The sequence below is a fragment of the Eretmochelys imbricata genome, chromosome 3, assembly GCF_965152235.1.
Source record: "Eretmochelys imbricata isolate rEreImb1 chromosome 3, rEreImb1.hap1, whole genome shotgun sequence".
NCBI lineage: Eukaryota > Metazoa > Chordata > Testudines > Cheloniidae > Eretmochelys > Eretmochelys imbricata.
This window is the reverse complement of record NC_135574.1, coordinates 164,428,251-164,442,149: the sequence shown is the minus strand read 5'-3', so window position 1 is coordinate 164,442,149 and position 13,899 is coordinate 164,428,251. Positions and strand designations below refer to the sequence as shown.

At 41.2% G+C, this 13,899-nt stretch overlaps 1 protein-coding gene across 1 annotated transcript in view; it reads left to right on the top strand.

The window, feature by feature from the left end:
• Nucleotides 1-13,899, top strand: part of KCTD3 (potassium channel tetramerization domain containing 3) — a 61,172-nt gene that overhangs the window by 43,731 nt on the left and 3,542 nt on the right. The window contains exons 11-15 of the mRNA XM_077812195.1: nucleotides 3,876-3,963; nucleotides 4,127-4,243; nucleotides 7,624-7,794; nucleotides 11,272-11,427; nucleotides 13,073-13,169. Coding sequence (XP_077668321.1) covers nucleotides 3,876-3,963; nucleotides 4,127-4,243; nucleotides 7,624-7,794; nucleotides 11,272-11,427; nucleotides 13,073-13,169 — 629 coding nt within the window. The remainder of the gene's footprint in view (nucleotides 1-3,875; nucleotides 3,964-4,126; nucleotides 4,244-7,623; nucleotides 7,795-11,271; nucleotides 11,428-13,072; nucleotides 13,170-13,899) is intronic.

Sequence of the window (13,899 nt, the reverse complement as noted above, 5' to 3'; positions counted from 1 at the left end):
TTTACTGTAACTCCCTTTCTTGTTTATACTAGGGAATTTTTACAGAAAATTCATAGTTTGCACCAATATTAGCAATAAAAGGAGGGCTAATATAGTTCTAATATAAGGCCTTTGGCAGTCCTTTCCAGCACCACGTTTTTTGGCAGGTTTAGTTGACACAGAGCTGACACATTGCCAATACCAGCCACATACTCCAGGACTCCCAACATTGCCAAAAAGATGCAACTGAATTGGTGTTAGTTTTGGTGGGGATTGGTTGTAAATGGGCCTTAGTGTAGACCAGACACAGAATGTAATAAAGATGACACAGAGGATACCTGGTAAGATTCAGCCCTGCCCCTGGTTTCTCACTTGGTTACAGGAGATTATACTCCTGTCACACAGCAGGGCCTGCATCCATTGACTCTGTTGGTTACTGCTACGGTTTTCCCTCCATGTTATTTTTATTTGAATATTTAATGCAGGGGTCGGCAACCTTCAGCACGCAGCCCATCAGGGTAATCCGCTGGTGGGCTGTGAGACGTTTTGTTTATGTCGACCATCCGCAGGCACAGCTCCCAGTGGCTGTGGTTCGCCATTCCTGGACAATGGGTTCCTGTAGCTCCCCTTGGCCAGGAACAGCGAACCGCGGCCACTGGGAGCTGCGAGGGGCCGTGCCTGTGGACGGTCAATATACAAATGTCTCGCGGCCTGCCAGTGGATTACCTTGATGGGCCACATGCCAAAGGTTGCTACCCCCTGGTCTAATGCAAATAAAAAACCCGCACAAGTTAACAGACACATCTTGGTTGGAGGTCAGGGAAAGTAACCTGAATTCCCTGAGAGATGACAGGAGTATTCTGCCCCACATAGGACATTTTGTCTATAATTACAGTTTCTGAATCTCAGTTGTCTTCTAAACACACACTTCTCCTTCCCTAAATAGTCCCTTCTGTTGTGGCCGCTCAGCTGGGTTCTCTATGTGGAGCCTGTTTTTCTTTATAGTATCAGGGTATGTGCTATTTCTGTCTGTGCACAAGTACTGTTAGTAGCATTCTGGAAGTCCTCAGGAAACAGCCGGTGTCTTCCTTTAGGTTCTTTAGATGTCTTCTGATTCTTTGCAGGGATATTGTACAGAGATGATTATGTTAGGTGGTTTAGCTGTTACCTTGACAAGTTGCCGCCCACTTTCTCATGGAACTGTTACTCTCTTCCACTTGCAATAGTGGTAACTGCTTTGTGTCTTGTAGTAATATATCTTCTGTTCTAGGCTCTTCACATACAATCCAGTAGACTAGTAGAGAGCACCTCAGGGTAATTGTGTTTGGCTTGATAAACTTGTTGGAACTAAAGGTTTTTTGTCCTTCTGTTCTTAAATACCTGAACCCAGGAGACTAATGAACCATTATGAAGGTGTGTTGCAGTATTCTAAGACTTCCAAATATGGAATCATGGGCTTTTAAAAATCAAGTTCTTTGTGGTGATTCTTTTGCTATCCCATTTTACTGTGTGTAGTAAGAATTTGACATGGTGCACTTCAACTAATCCTAGAAAGAATTGTCTAAATGAGTTGCTATTTTGACATTGTTGCTCAGTTTTCTTGTGCAGTAGCTCAATAGTAAAACATCTATCTAGGTTATTATATTGGCACTCATCATAGTAATATCTGCACCTTCCAAGAATAAAACTGAAACCTAGCTCAGATACTGTGCATCATACTGGTGAAGGAAAGCAAAAACTGATCACTTAAACTAAATAAAATAAACCCATCCCTTTAACTCTGGCAGTCTGTACTGAGAAAGTTTGCCCTCTGGAAGAAAAGTGCTATCTTCAATTAATATTTTGTTTTCTTTTGTGAAGCCTAACAGAGAATCTGAAAGTGCTGTAATTCTGCAGATTATTTGTAAACCAAATCTGAGTTTATGAGTAAATTGTGAGTTACAGAAAATAACAAGAACTAGTTGTCCGGGCTTGCTGGAGGAAGGTAGCAGTGCTTTATGGTGAGGGAGGGGTGGGAAGGAGGTCCGAAACTGCTGCAAAAAGATGGGTGGTGGTCAGGTTGGCGGCACTGACTTCCCTCGGGAACATAAAGGTGGAAGGCTTTAAAAGGTGCAAGCTCTGGCGTTGGAAGCTCCTTCTCCAAGCAGCAGACAAGGCAGCACCCACCCTCCCTCCCCTCATGGTGCGAATATCAGGCTGGGTTAAGTCCTGCTGTGGGCATTGCACTAGTTGCTCCTTTTTGGGTGGGGACTAGGAAGGAATTTCCCCTCACCTCCTATTGGCTTTGGTGGAGTGGAGTTTTTTCTCCTTCCCCACAGCGGGTGTTGGGGAGGACCTATTATGGTGAGGAGGAAAAGTGGTTAGGCTATCTGTCGCAACTTATTTTGTAAGTGTAGGGTGGATGTTCAGTGTAGGTACTCCATAGGGAAGGCATCCAGTGACCAGATAAATGGTCTGGTTAACAAGGATCTGCTGGTTAAAGGAAAGGAATGGAATGGGGTGGACGGGGAGAAGGAGGTTCGGGGATCCTATGATTGGTACGGCAGGGAGCCAACCCCTCTTTCTTATAGCCCACCTTAACTCTCCTATGAGGGAGGGTGAATGGTAAGGTCCAAGCCATGAGGGACCTGGATGGAAAATGAAAGTGAGCTGGTGGAAGCCCCAGGTAGTTATTTGAATGAACATGGAGTTGCGTGCCAGGTAGTTCCAGACATCTAATAATAAAGTTGCGGCTTGATTAAATTCATATCAAGTGTCTCCTGCCCTTCTTTCAGTATAGCTGGACAACAGCTACGTTGACTGAAATTGAAATAGTGGTTGAGGGGAAAATCCTTTTTTTTTTTTTTTTGGATTCAGTTTATGATGTGCATTTGACCATGCTCTATGTAAAATCAGTTTGACTGGGGTTTTTTTTTTTTATAGTGACTTCCATGCACAAGTATGATGACCCCATTCTCATACGGGGCAGGGAGGAACATAGCAGCTGATGTATCCTGTCTCTGCATAGGGATCTAAGGCAAAGGAGACATTCTTTTGGCCTCAGACTCAGGAACAACACCCTTCGTAATTCTGACTCTGCACGGGACTGGACCTCAATGGGTTCTTGGAACGCAAGAGATCCTCTTTCGTTCCCTTAAGTGCCCTTTGTGGGGCTAAGAAATGACTGAAACATGGGAGTTAGAAGAGACCAGTTTTTTCTTCCATAGGTCACTTGACAGGGAGGCCCTTTCTCAGCATTGCTGCTGCTGGAGAGTCTGGCAGGGAGGAGTTTCCACAGGGCGGGAGAGGAGAAGAGAGAGGCTCAAATGCACTTGGAATGGTTGCTCTTGAATTTATTCATTCTCCCTTGCTAAAAATCAGCAGGGAGACAGGAAAAGAAAATCTGTTCTGTGGATTTTAAAATATTTATACATATAATATAAAAAGTTAGGATGTACTATTTAAACTAGCAGAAATTTGAATTTTTGAAAATCGTTAATTTTGATATTTTCCCTTTTGACAGTATCATAATGCTGAATAATAATTACAGCTTCTAGTTGCCATGTGTCTCTGTGTCTGTATGTGCATATTTAAGGTGGGATTTTCAAAAACACTCAAGTGTTGGCTTAACTCTACCCCATTGAACTCAATGGTAAAACTTCCATTGATTTCAGTGGGAAGAGTTAGGCATATGGTGAGAGCTTTTGAAACTTCTACCTGGGGCAGTGGTGGGAAGGATTTTTTTGTTTTTGTTTTTTAAATTGTGGTATGATGCTCCACACAGCATAAGAATCAAAATGATTTTTTAAATACAAAATATTACAAGGAACAGCAAAGAAAACTGCAAATGAACTTACATTTAGAATTGAAAGAAAATGGTGAACTAATGTTTTATATTTCATTTACTGTTGTACTAGGTTCAGGATGTTGTCCCTATCACCAGCTACGATACTGCTGGATCTTTCCTACTGCTGGGCTGTAACAATGGCTCTATATATTACATCGGTAAGAACAAAAAGAGCAAAATTAAGATTAATGTTCAATTTTGTTAAAATAATTATTCCTAACAGGAATATTATTTCTTGTTCATAAATGTAATCATTATTATGAACTAACTTTAAATTTCTGCTGTTTTTTATTTGGATATCACTTATATTTTTTTATGCAGATATGCAGAAGTTTCCCTTGCGAATGAAGGATAATGATCTTCTTGTGACAGAACTTTATCATGATCCCTCCAATGATGCCATTACAGCACTCAGTGTCTACCTCACACCCAAGACAAGTTTGTATCATGCATCGTTTACATTCCCTTAAAACTCATTGCACATAGAGGCTTCACTTTCATATTTTAAAAGTATTTTAGATTTCTAACAGCTGTAGCACTGATAAGGCTACTTAAGGATTGTGTGCTATATTCCATTATAAAACAGTTATCAGTGTTTAATTGTCATTTTCATTAGTCTTAAAATTGGTGTACAGACTGTCAACCTGGGCATGAATTTAATTTAAAAAAATATTTTAGAAAGGATGTACTATGGTTTGGAATGGCAGATAGTATTGGTTTGGATTAAGTTGCATTCCAAAACCTCTTTAGGAAGATATTCACAGCACCTTTATTCTACACTTTAACCAGTTTTGTTAGTCCTTCACTTTCATAGAATCATAGAATATCAGGGTTGGAAGGGACCTCAGGAGGTCATCTAGTCCAACCCCCTGCTCAAAGCAGGACCAATCCCCAACTAAATCATCCCAGCCAGGGCTTTGTCAAGCCTGACCTTAAAAACTCCTAAGGAAGGAGATTCCACCACCTCCCTAGGTAACGCATTCCAGTGTTTCACCACCCTCCTAGTGAAAAAGTTTTTTCTAATATCCAACCTAAACCTCCCCCACTGCAACTTGAGACCATTACTCCTTGTTCTGTCATCTGCTACCACTGAGAACAGTCTAGATCCATCCTCTTTGGAACCCCTTTTCAGGTAGTTGAAAGCAGCTATCAAATCCCCTCTCATTCTTCTCTTCCACAGACTAAACAATCCAAGTTCCCACAGCCTCTCCTCATAAGTCATGTGTTCCAGTCCCCTAATCATTTTTGTTGCCCTCCGCTGGACGTTTTCCAATTTTTCCACATCCTTCTTGTAGTGTGGGGCCCAAAACTGGACATAGTATTCCAGATGAGGCCTCACCAATGTCAAATAGAGGGGAACGATCACGTCCCTCGATCTGCTGGCAGTGCACCTACTTATACAGCCCAAAATGCCAGTGGCCTTCTTGGCAACAAGGACACAGTGTTGACTCATATCCAGCTTCTCGTCTACTGTAACCCCTAGGTCCTTTTCTGCAGAACTGCTGCCTAGCCATTCGGTCCCTAGTCTGTAGCGGTGCCTGGGATTCTTCTGTCCTAAGTGCAGGACTCTGCACTTGTCCTTGTTGAACCTCATCAGATTTCTTTTGGCCCAATCCTCTAATTTGTCTAGGGCCCTCTGTATCCTATCCCTACCCTCCAGCGTATCTACCTCTCCTCCCAGTTTAGTGTCATCTGCAAACTTGCTGAGGGTGCAATCCACACTATCCTCCAGATCATTTATGAAGATATTGAACAAAACCGGCCCGAGGACCGAACCTTGGGGCACTCCACTTGATACCGGCTGCCAACTAGACTTGAGCCATTGATCACTACCCACTGAGCCCGACAATCTAGCCAGCTTTCTATCCACCTTATAGTCCATTCATCCAGCCCATACTTCTTTAACTTGCTGGCAAGAATACTGTGGGAGACCATGTCAAAAGCTTTGTTAAAGTCAAGGAACAACACGTCCACTGCTTTCCCCTCATCCACAGAGCCAGTTATCTCGTCATAGAAGGCAATTAGATTAGTCAGGCATGACTTTCCCTTGGTGAATCCATGCTGACTGTTCCTGATCACTTTCCTCTCCTCTAAGTGCTTCAGAATTGATTCCTTGAGGACCTGCTCCATGATTTTTTCAGGGACTGAGGTGAGGCTGACTGGCCTGTAGTTTCCAGGATCCTCCTTCTTCCCTTTTTTTAAAGATGGGCACTACATTAGCCTTTTTCCAGTCATCCAGGACTTCCCCCGATCGCCATGTGTTTTCAAAGATAATGGCCAATGGCTCTGCAATCACATCCGCCAACTCCTTTAGCACTCTCGGATGCAGCGCATCCGGCCCCATGGACTTGTGCTCGTCCAGCTTTTCTGAATAGTCCCGAACCACTTCTTTCTCCACAGAGGGCTGGTCACCTCCTCCCTATGCTGTGCTGCCCAGTGCAGTAGTCTGGGAGCTGACCTTGTTCGTGAAGATAGAGGCAAAAAAAGCATTGAGTACATTAGCTTTTTCCACATCCTCTGTCACTAGGTTGCCTCCCTCATTCAGTAAGGGGCCCACACTTTCCTTGACTTTCTTCTTGTTGCTAACATACCTGAAGAAACCCTTCTTGTTACTCTTAACATCTCTTGCTAGCTGCAACTCCAGGTGTGATTTCGCCTTCCTGATTTCACTCCTGCATGCCTGAGCAATATTTTTATACTCTTCCCTGGTCATTTGTCCAATCTTCCACTTCTTGTAAGCTTCTTTTTCGTGTTTAAGATCGGCAAGGATTTCACTGCTAAGCCAAGCTGGTCGCCTGCCATATTTACTATTCTTTCTACACGTTGGGATGGTTTGTCCCTGTAACCTCAATAGGGATTCTTCAAAAACACCAAAACTCTTATCAGTTTGGTCCTTGTGCTATGTGACAAGGTGGTCACAGTCTTAGGTGTCCTGTTCCAGTTTGGTCAGACTGCCAAAGTTGCTTGCCAGGAGTCTCTGCACCCAAGCATTAAAGGGCATTAAGAGACCTTCAAGAACATGGGTTCAGATCAGAGTTCCCACTATTAGTCTTGACAGTTTGGGGTTGCTCTTCTGATCTTGTGTGTTCTGAGCAGATGGAGTGATCCCCAGCCTTAAGGAAGAATAAAAAGTATAACGGAACAGCGTAGACATAATGGTGTTTTACTGAAAAATAATGCTACATCATTGATAAACTTCATTCAAGTTCCTGGCCCATACTTCACCCTTTCATGTACTGTCATAACCATTTGGAGATAAAGCAAAAACCACAAAACTAACTCTGATATATGAAGGTTATTACTTTTAAATGTGGGATGTAGATATTTTTTCAGATGAAGATATAGGCATTTCATCAAATTCATTACATTTTTTTTTGTTTATCTTTCCCATACCACCAGTATTGTTAATACAACATTTTTTCTGCCTTAATATAATTGTCTCCCCCCACAAGAAGAAGTAAATCTTGCAAGACAGGTGCTAGTCTCTGTATTTCTAAACTCTAAAAAGCACTGAAATGCCTCTTTGGGGCCACAGACAAGGAACTGGTATATAGTATGTGTTTTGGGATTTGCTTGGTCTCTTCCCTCATATCCTTTTTTTTTTGTTTTGTTTTGGGAACTGCAGGATGCACTGGGGTATATTGCACAACAGTAGATAGCAGATACTTGCAGAGTAGGTAAAATGAATGTCACCCCTTTTAGAATATTTGTGCTGAAATAAGTAGCTATTCCGTGTTACAGATCTCTGATGTAACTTTTTTCTCCCTTTGAGGAATGGTGGTTGGTTTAAAACATCTCAATGTTTGTGCCTTTTGTAGGTGTAAGTGGTAATTGGATTGAGATTGCGTATGGCACCAGCTCCGGAGCAGTAAGAGTGATTGTACAGCACCCTGAAACAGTTGGGTCAGGCCCTCAACTTTTTCAGACCTTTACAGTTCATCGAAGTCCTGTTACAAAGATCATGCTGTCTGAGAAACATCTTGTGTCAGGTAATCTTATTTATATGTACAGATGCACATGTGTGTCACTCATTCTCCTTTTTCTATTTCTTCTAATGTTTATGCTCCTTGTCTCTCTCTTTCTTCAAATCCCATCCTTTGGAATTACTAAACATGGTAGATTATGTACAGAACAGTATATTAAGAAAAAAAAACTTCTAAAAAGATCAATGGCATTGCAAACTTACTTAAGGAAATGTCTGTTAATTATACTACTGTTACAATACATCTCATTTTAACATCTGCATACAATAAGAGTTGGGTTAAAATGATCTATATGTGTGTCCTAATCTTGGTCTTTATAAGATGTTTAATATTTATACAATATATTGTATTCCATTTGCAGCAATTCATGATAGGCTTGTTCCAGAAAAACAATAAAATACCTAATAAAATATACTAATTTCTGAAACCAGCAATAAAATATGGGTTAAATTAACCTAATTCTCTGCATATAGCAGTCTGTTATTGGAACCAACAGTTGTGCATATAGCTGTAAATTTCCAGTTAAGTAAATTGGGTGGAGGTATCTTGCATGTGGACAGAGAATCATAAAATAGAACATGATTCTTGTGCATTTCAGATCTTATTCATAACACCGTCTAACAGAGTTATTTTTGCATTGAATATCATTAAAATTTTTTAAAGAAATGGAAGAAAATAAGGAATTGTTTAAATGAATTCCAAAGTGGGTTTTTGTGTGTCTGTGTGCGCAAATCCTTGCTGTAAATGCAATAAATGTCTTTATTTGAATATGCTCACATTCAGATAAACGCAAATTTAATTGGATATGTGACTGAAATAAATGTTTTCATTTGTTTTAACCGTCAGTGCTTACAAGGCTACAGCAGCGTGTAGAGTACAGACACTTTACACCCAGCTAGCACAGGTATAAATAGCAGTGCAGATGGTGAGAGGTGGCTTAGGCCAATAGAACAGACTGCCTTATATGCCGGAACCCCAGGGTATGTACGCTGCACAGATCTCTACATGTCTAAATAGTGCCCCCTATGTTTACATTTTTTACTGTTTTTAGCAGTGTAGTGTCTGCTGCTGGAGCTTTTCCCTGTTGCAGTGAAAGGCTCTGTCAGTGTGGAGGCAGCAGGGAAAGGGGTCTTTCCCTGCTGCCTCCCCATGCCGGTGTCTTTCTTTGCCACAGTGAAAGACTCCAGCAGCAGGGAGCCTTTCCTCTCCACTGGAGCCTTTCACTGCGGCGTGTAGCTACAGATGTAGTGTTTGTACTCTGCACGCTGCTGTAAGTGTAGAGTTAGCCCAAGATGCATGTTCTTGAATACGTAATTTTGAAACGTTGTAACTTCATGTGTTAAAATAATGTGTGGTACGTAGGTTTAATTGGATTTTAAAGCCAGAAGGGACCATTATGGTCATCTAGCCTAACTTCCTGTATAACACAAGCCAGAGACCCTCACCCAGTAATTCATACCAATTGTATAAGTGACACTGTGGAGTTCAGTAATTTGAACTTGAACTAGAGCTTCTTTCAGAAAGACAGACATCCAGTTTGGATTTAAAGGCTCCAAGTGATGTAGAATTTACCATTTCTATCAGCAAGCTGTTCCAGTGACTGTTGCTCTGTTGTCAGTTGTTTAATTCTGAGATGCATTTATGCTTGAGATGGTTTGTTTATGAGAAGAGCAAGTGTGTATGATGAGATGGGTGAGTTAATATCTTTTATTTATCCCTGGGGGAATTCTGCACATAATATTTTAAAATTCTGCATATTTTGTCAAAATAACGCTATATATTTACATCAGTTTCACTTATTTTGGTAATTTATTTCAAAATACCTGTGAGCAAGTATGTCTATAACATTACAGACAACAAAAAAGTTTCCCCCAGGAGTAGCGAGTTTAAGAAATCCCTACAACAACCCTGTTCCAGTTTCTCTGTTATGCTTTTGTTGGGTGCCTCAGGCTGGGTGTGTCACACGTGCCAGCTGGGCACATCTTGGAGGAAAATTCTGTCCCACTGGTCTTTTAGTCAATTCTTGTTTTTTTGCCCTGCCCCCATAGGGTTACCATATTTAAAAGTTCCCAAATAGAGGACACTACTGGGAGGGGAGGGGTGTGTGAACTGAGAGGGGCCGTTTAGGGGGTGTTGGAGGGGTGTGTGTGTGTGTGTGTACTGGGAGAGGATACTTGGGAGATGCGGGGGGGCCTCCCCGGCTCACACCTGCATCCCCACCCCCCATAGCCTAGCCACGGGGCCAGACACATGCACCCTTATCCCCCAGAGCCCAGCCACAGTGCGCCGCCTGGCTCAGATTCCTGCACCCCCCTCCTGGCCCCAGAGCCCAGCCACAGGCTCCACTCCGCGCAGCTTCATTACTGTCCCATTGGGCAGTAACGACCCGTACCTACTGTTAGCGGGGGGGCACAATTTTAAGATTTGGTCACCCCTGGAACAACTTGAGTCATACCCCCATCACCCTCAGTCTCCCCTCCTGGAAAGCAGCGGCTCCTTCCTGCAGCTCTGGCAGCTGCCACGCAGGGAGGGGGCCTGGCTGCACCATGTGGCCGAAGGGGGCTGGCAAACCTGGAACTGCAGTCTGCCTGTGCCTGTATGTGAACTAGGTGCTGGGCTCTACCAGGTCCAGCAGCCCCTAATGGCAGTCAGCAGCGCCAATTCTGCGGTGAAAAACAAAATTCTGCACAAATTCTGCTTTCTGCAGTATTCCCCCAGGAGTATTTATTGGACCAACTTCTCTTGGTGAGAGGGACAAGGTTTTGAGCTACATAGTATTACCTCACCCACCTTATCTCTCTAATATCATGGGACTGACTTGGCTACTACAACACTGCATGCAAGTGTGTGTGAGAGAGACTGCAACAACAGTAAGATGTAACACCTTCACATGTTAATTAAACCTTACAACAGCACTGCAGGGTAGGTAAACAGTTGATGATATTCCTACTTTATAGATGGGAAAACCAAGGCAGAAAAGCTCCGTGACTTGTATAATCCATAGCCAAAACTATTATCAGAGTTAGAAGTCAGGAGTTGTACAGTACACGCAATATGCACAGGACCCGCTTTTCAAATGTTTGTAACTTTTACAGTCCAAATTATTCAGAATGTATTGCTACTTTTAAGGCTTTCGTAAGCATTTTGATTCAGAAAACCAAATAAGTAATTTAACTATTGATGACCACAATTTCCTCTCATTTTGTTATCGCAATTGATTGAATGCATTTTATTGAACTTGCTCAAAAGTTAATGTTTTTTTAATTACTGAGGGTAATAGCAGTGAAACAGCCCAAGCCTGAGTCAGCTAGCACAGGCCAGCCGCGGATGTCTAGTTGCTGTGTAGACATACTCTAAGAGACCAGATAATTTTAATTACATCCTTAATGTTATGGCTTATAAATTAAAATGTGTTTTAAAAACAGTCTTTCATCTCTTGTAAATATTCCAATGTTTCTGGGTTTTTTTTTGTTTTCTGTCTAGTTTGTGCCGACAACAACCACGTTCGGACATGGACAGTGACTCGATTCAGAGGAATGATTTCCACGCAGCCAGGGTCTACTCCCTTAGCTTCATTCAAAATCTTGTCCTTGGAGGAAACAGAAAGCCATGGTAGTTACTCTTCTGGAAATGACATAGGTAGGCAAAATGTTTTTCCATTACTTCGTACTGGACTTTTGGAGGGCTACTGTGCTCTTGAAGGTTCATCGGAGGCATTTAGCCTGATTCTGCTCTTGCTTCACATTCTGTGACTCCATTGACATCAGGTGTGTGAGTCTGATTTACACTAGAGTAATTACAGCATAATCAGTTTGCATTTTGATAATACTGTGGCATGTCTATAATATTCCTGTTTGAAAACTGATTCCAACTAGAGTGAATTTGATTTGTCTTCACAATACTGGGCAAATTGGCTTCCCAGAGGGACCCATTTAAGAGAAGTTGTGCCTTGTGTTTCCTATAAATTACCTAGAATCTGTTGGTTACCTAATGTGCCCTTTTTGATAGCATTTTTATAGAGAGAGATAAGATGGAGATTATGAAAAAATATATTAGAACTGATTTGCATGAAATTTTTGGGTTTGTTTCACAATGTGCTATCACATTTTATAAATTAAACAAAAATTAAGATTATGCACGCATCTAATATTTAACATTGTACTCGTATTACATTTCAAAACTACATTGAAACTGTCACAAAACCAACAGAACTGTGAAAACGCTAAGTAAAGACCAACATTGCACCTGCTGGTGCATGATGCTCTTTACAGATCACTGAATGGGTAGGCAGATAGCAAATTGAAAAGCCATCCTCATTTGTTTTTTTAAATGTATCAAAAGGTTCTTGTTATATTCCTAAACTGTGCTTTCTGAGGCAAGGACTCTCTTTTATTTATACAGCACCTAGCACACTAGAACATTGATCCTCGATTGAGGCTTCCAGGTACTCCTGTAATGCATATACTGATAACAATTTGCTCTTAACTTTTTACGGTGTTGGTATTGTAGGGTCTTGGACTAGTGCAAAATGTTACACGTGGAGATGCCATCCGCTTTCAAGAGCAAGTTTCTCTTGGTTGTTTCCTGTTTAGCGCCCCCCCCAAAAAAAAGGGGGGGGGAAAAGTGATGGGCAATCTGTTAGTAATTGAATTAAGGCCTCCAACCTCTTTCGCAGGGGCTACCAAACAGCTGTAAAGACCTTTTCAGTCACTATAGGCTTGATTTTTTTTTTTTTTTTTTTTTCAGTTTTATGAAGCACCTGTATCTCCGCTTGACATTAGAGGGTGGTGCAGGTGCTCAGCAATAATGAAAAATCAGACCTTAAAAAATTTGGTCACATTAGTGACCAAGAGGTGATGGACCCCATATTATATTTCATATCCCATAAATATTTTTTAGCAGTACATCATAACAAATTAACCCTTTAAATTAGAGTAATGGAAAATTATACAATATGGGTTTATTTTTTGTTTAAAAAAAAAAAACAAAAATGCATCAAATTGATTGGACAGTCTAAAGTGAACATCTTCCTTGGTAGTTCAGAATTACTCAAAATAATTGGGTAACCTTTCAGTTTGGGTTTTCCATTGTGACTTGTCAGTAATTATACATCACAATGCAAAAGTAGTGTGGTGTTTTGCTAAACTAGAAATCAGTGCAGGTTCCTGGTTCCTTTAGTCCGACTGAATCTGTGTGAGTATTTTTTATTTCTAGACAGGGTAGGAATGGTTAACTTTTTGGAGTAATGTGTTTTGAAATACTTAGTTTCTCTTTCTAACTACAGGACCATTTGGAGAGCGTGATGATCAACAAGTATTCATCCAAAAAGTTGTTCCCGTCACTAATAAACTCTTTGTCAGGTTGTCTTCCACTGGGAAAAGGTAAAAGCACTCGTCATCTGTTGCATCTCTGATAAAATCCACTTATTGTACATATCCAAGAGCTGACACTAAGATAGTTGGCTCTGATACTTATGCTAGCAAGTCAAAGCGCACAGATGCTGTATAGAACTCATTTCTCACTTACGCATTTGATGTGAGTATCTGACTGGTATAATCACTTTAATGTAAACATACAGGTGCTCTGCTCTAGTTTAATTATCAATGCCAACAATAAGTGGTGTCTGGTTTTGCTTTTACTTACTTCAACAGAAAAACCTCTTAAGAAAGAGAATAATTTCAAAAAAAGCATAGAAAGTGTAATTGTCAGATGTCTAAAGGCAACTTGAAAAATTGTTTGAACCCTTTTGGCTCTGCTTTTACTACACAATGTATTGCTTGAAAAAGGCCTTGACGAGTTCTTGGATAGATAATCTCAATAGACTTTTTGCTTTGGTACTCCCAGTCCTCATTCACTGGGCAAAATGGGGAACTGGCAGTCAGGACCCCCCTGGGTTATTTTTCTGGCATTGCTACTAGGTCACTGTGACGTTGGGCTAGTGAAGGTGTTTCTTTTTACCCATATGTAAAATGGATGTACTCTACCTTCCAGGGATATTTTGAGGCTTAATAAAAGTGCTGATTAGCATTGGATGAAAGGGGCTACATAAGGATAAAAAAAATCAATTTGGGTTTCACTTGTAGCATAACAATAAAATTGTACTTTGCAAGT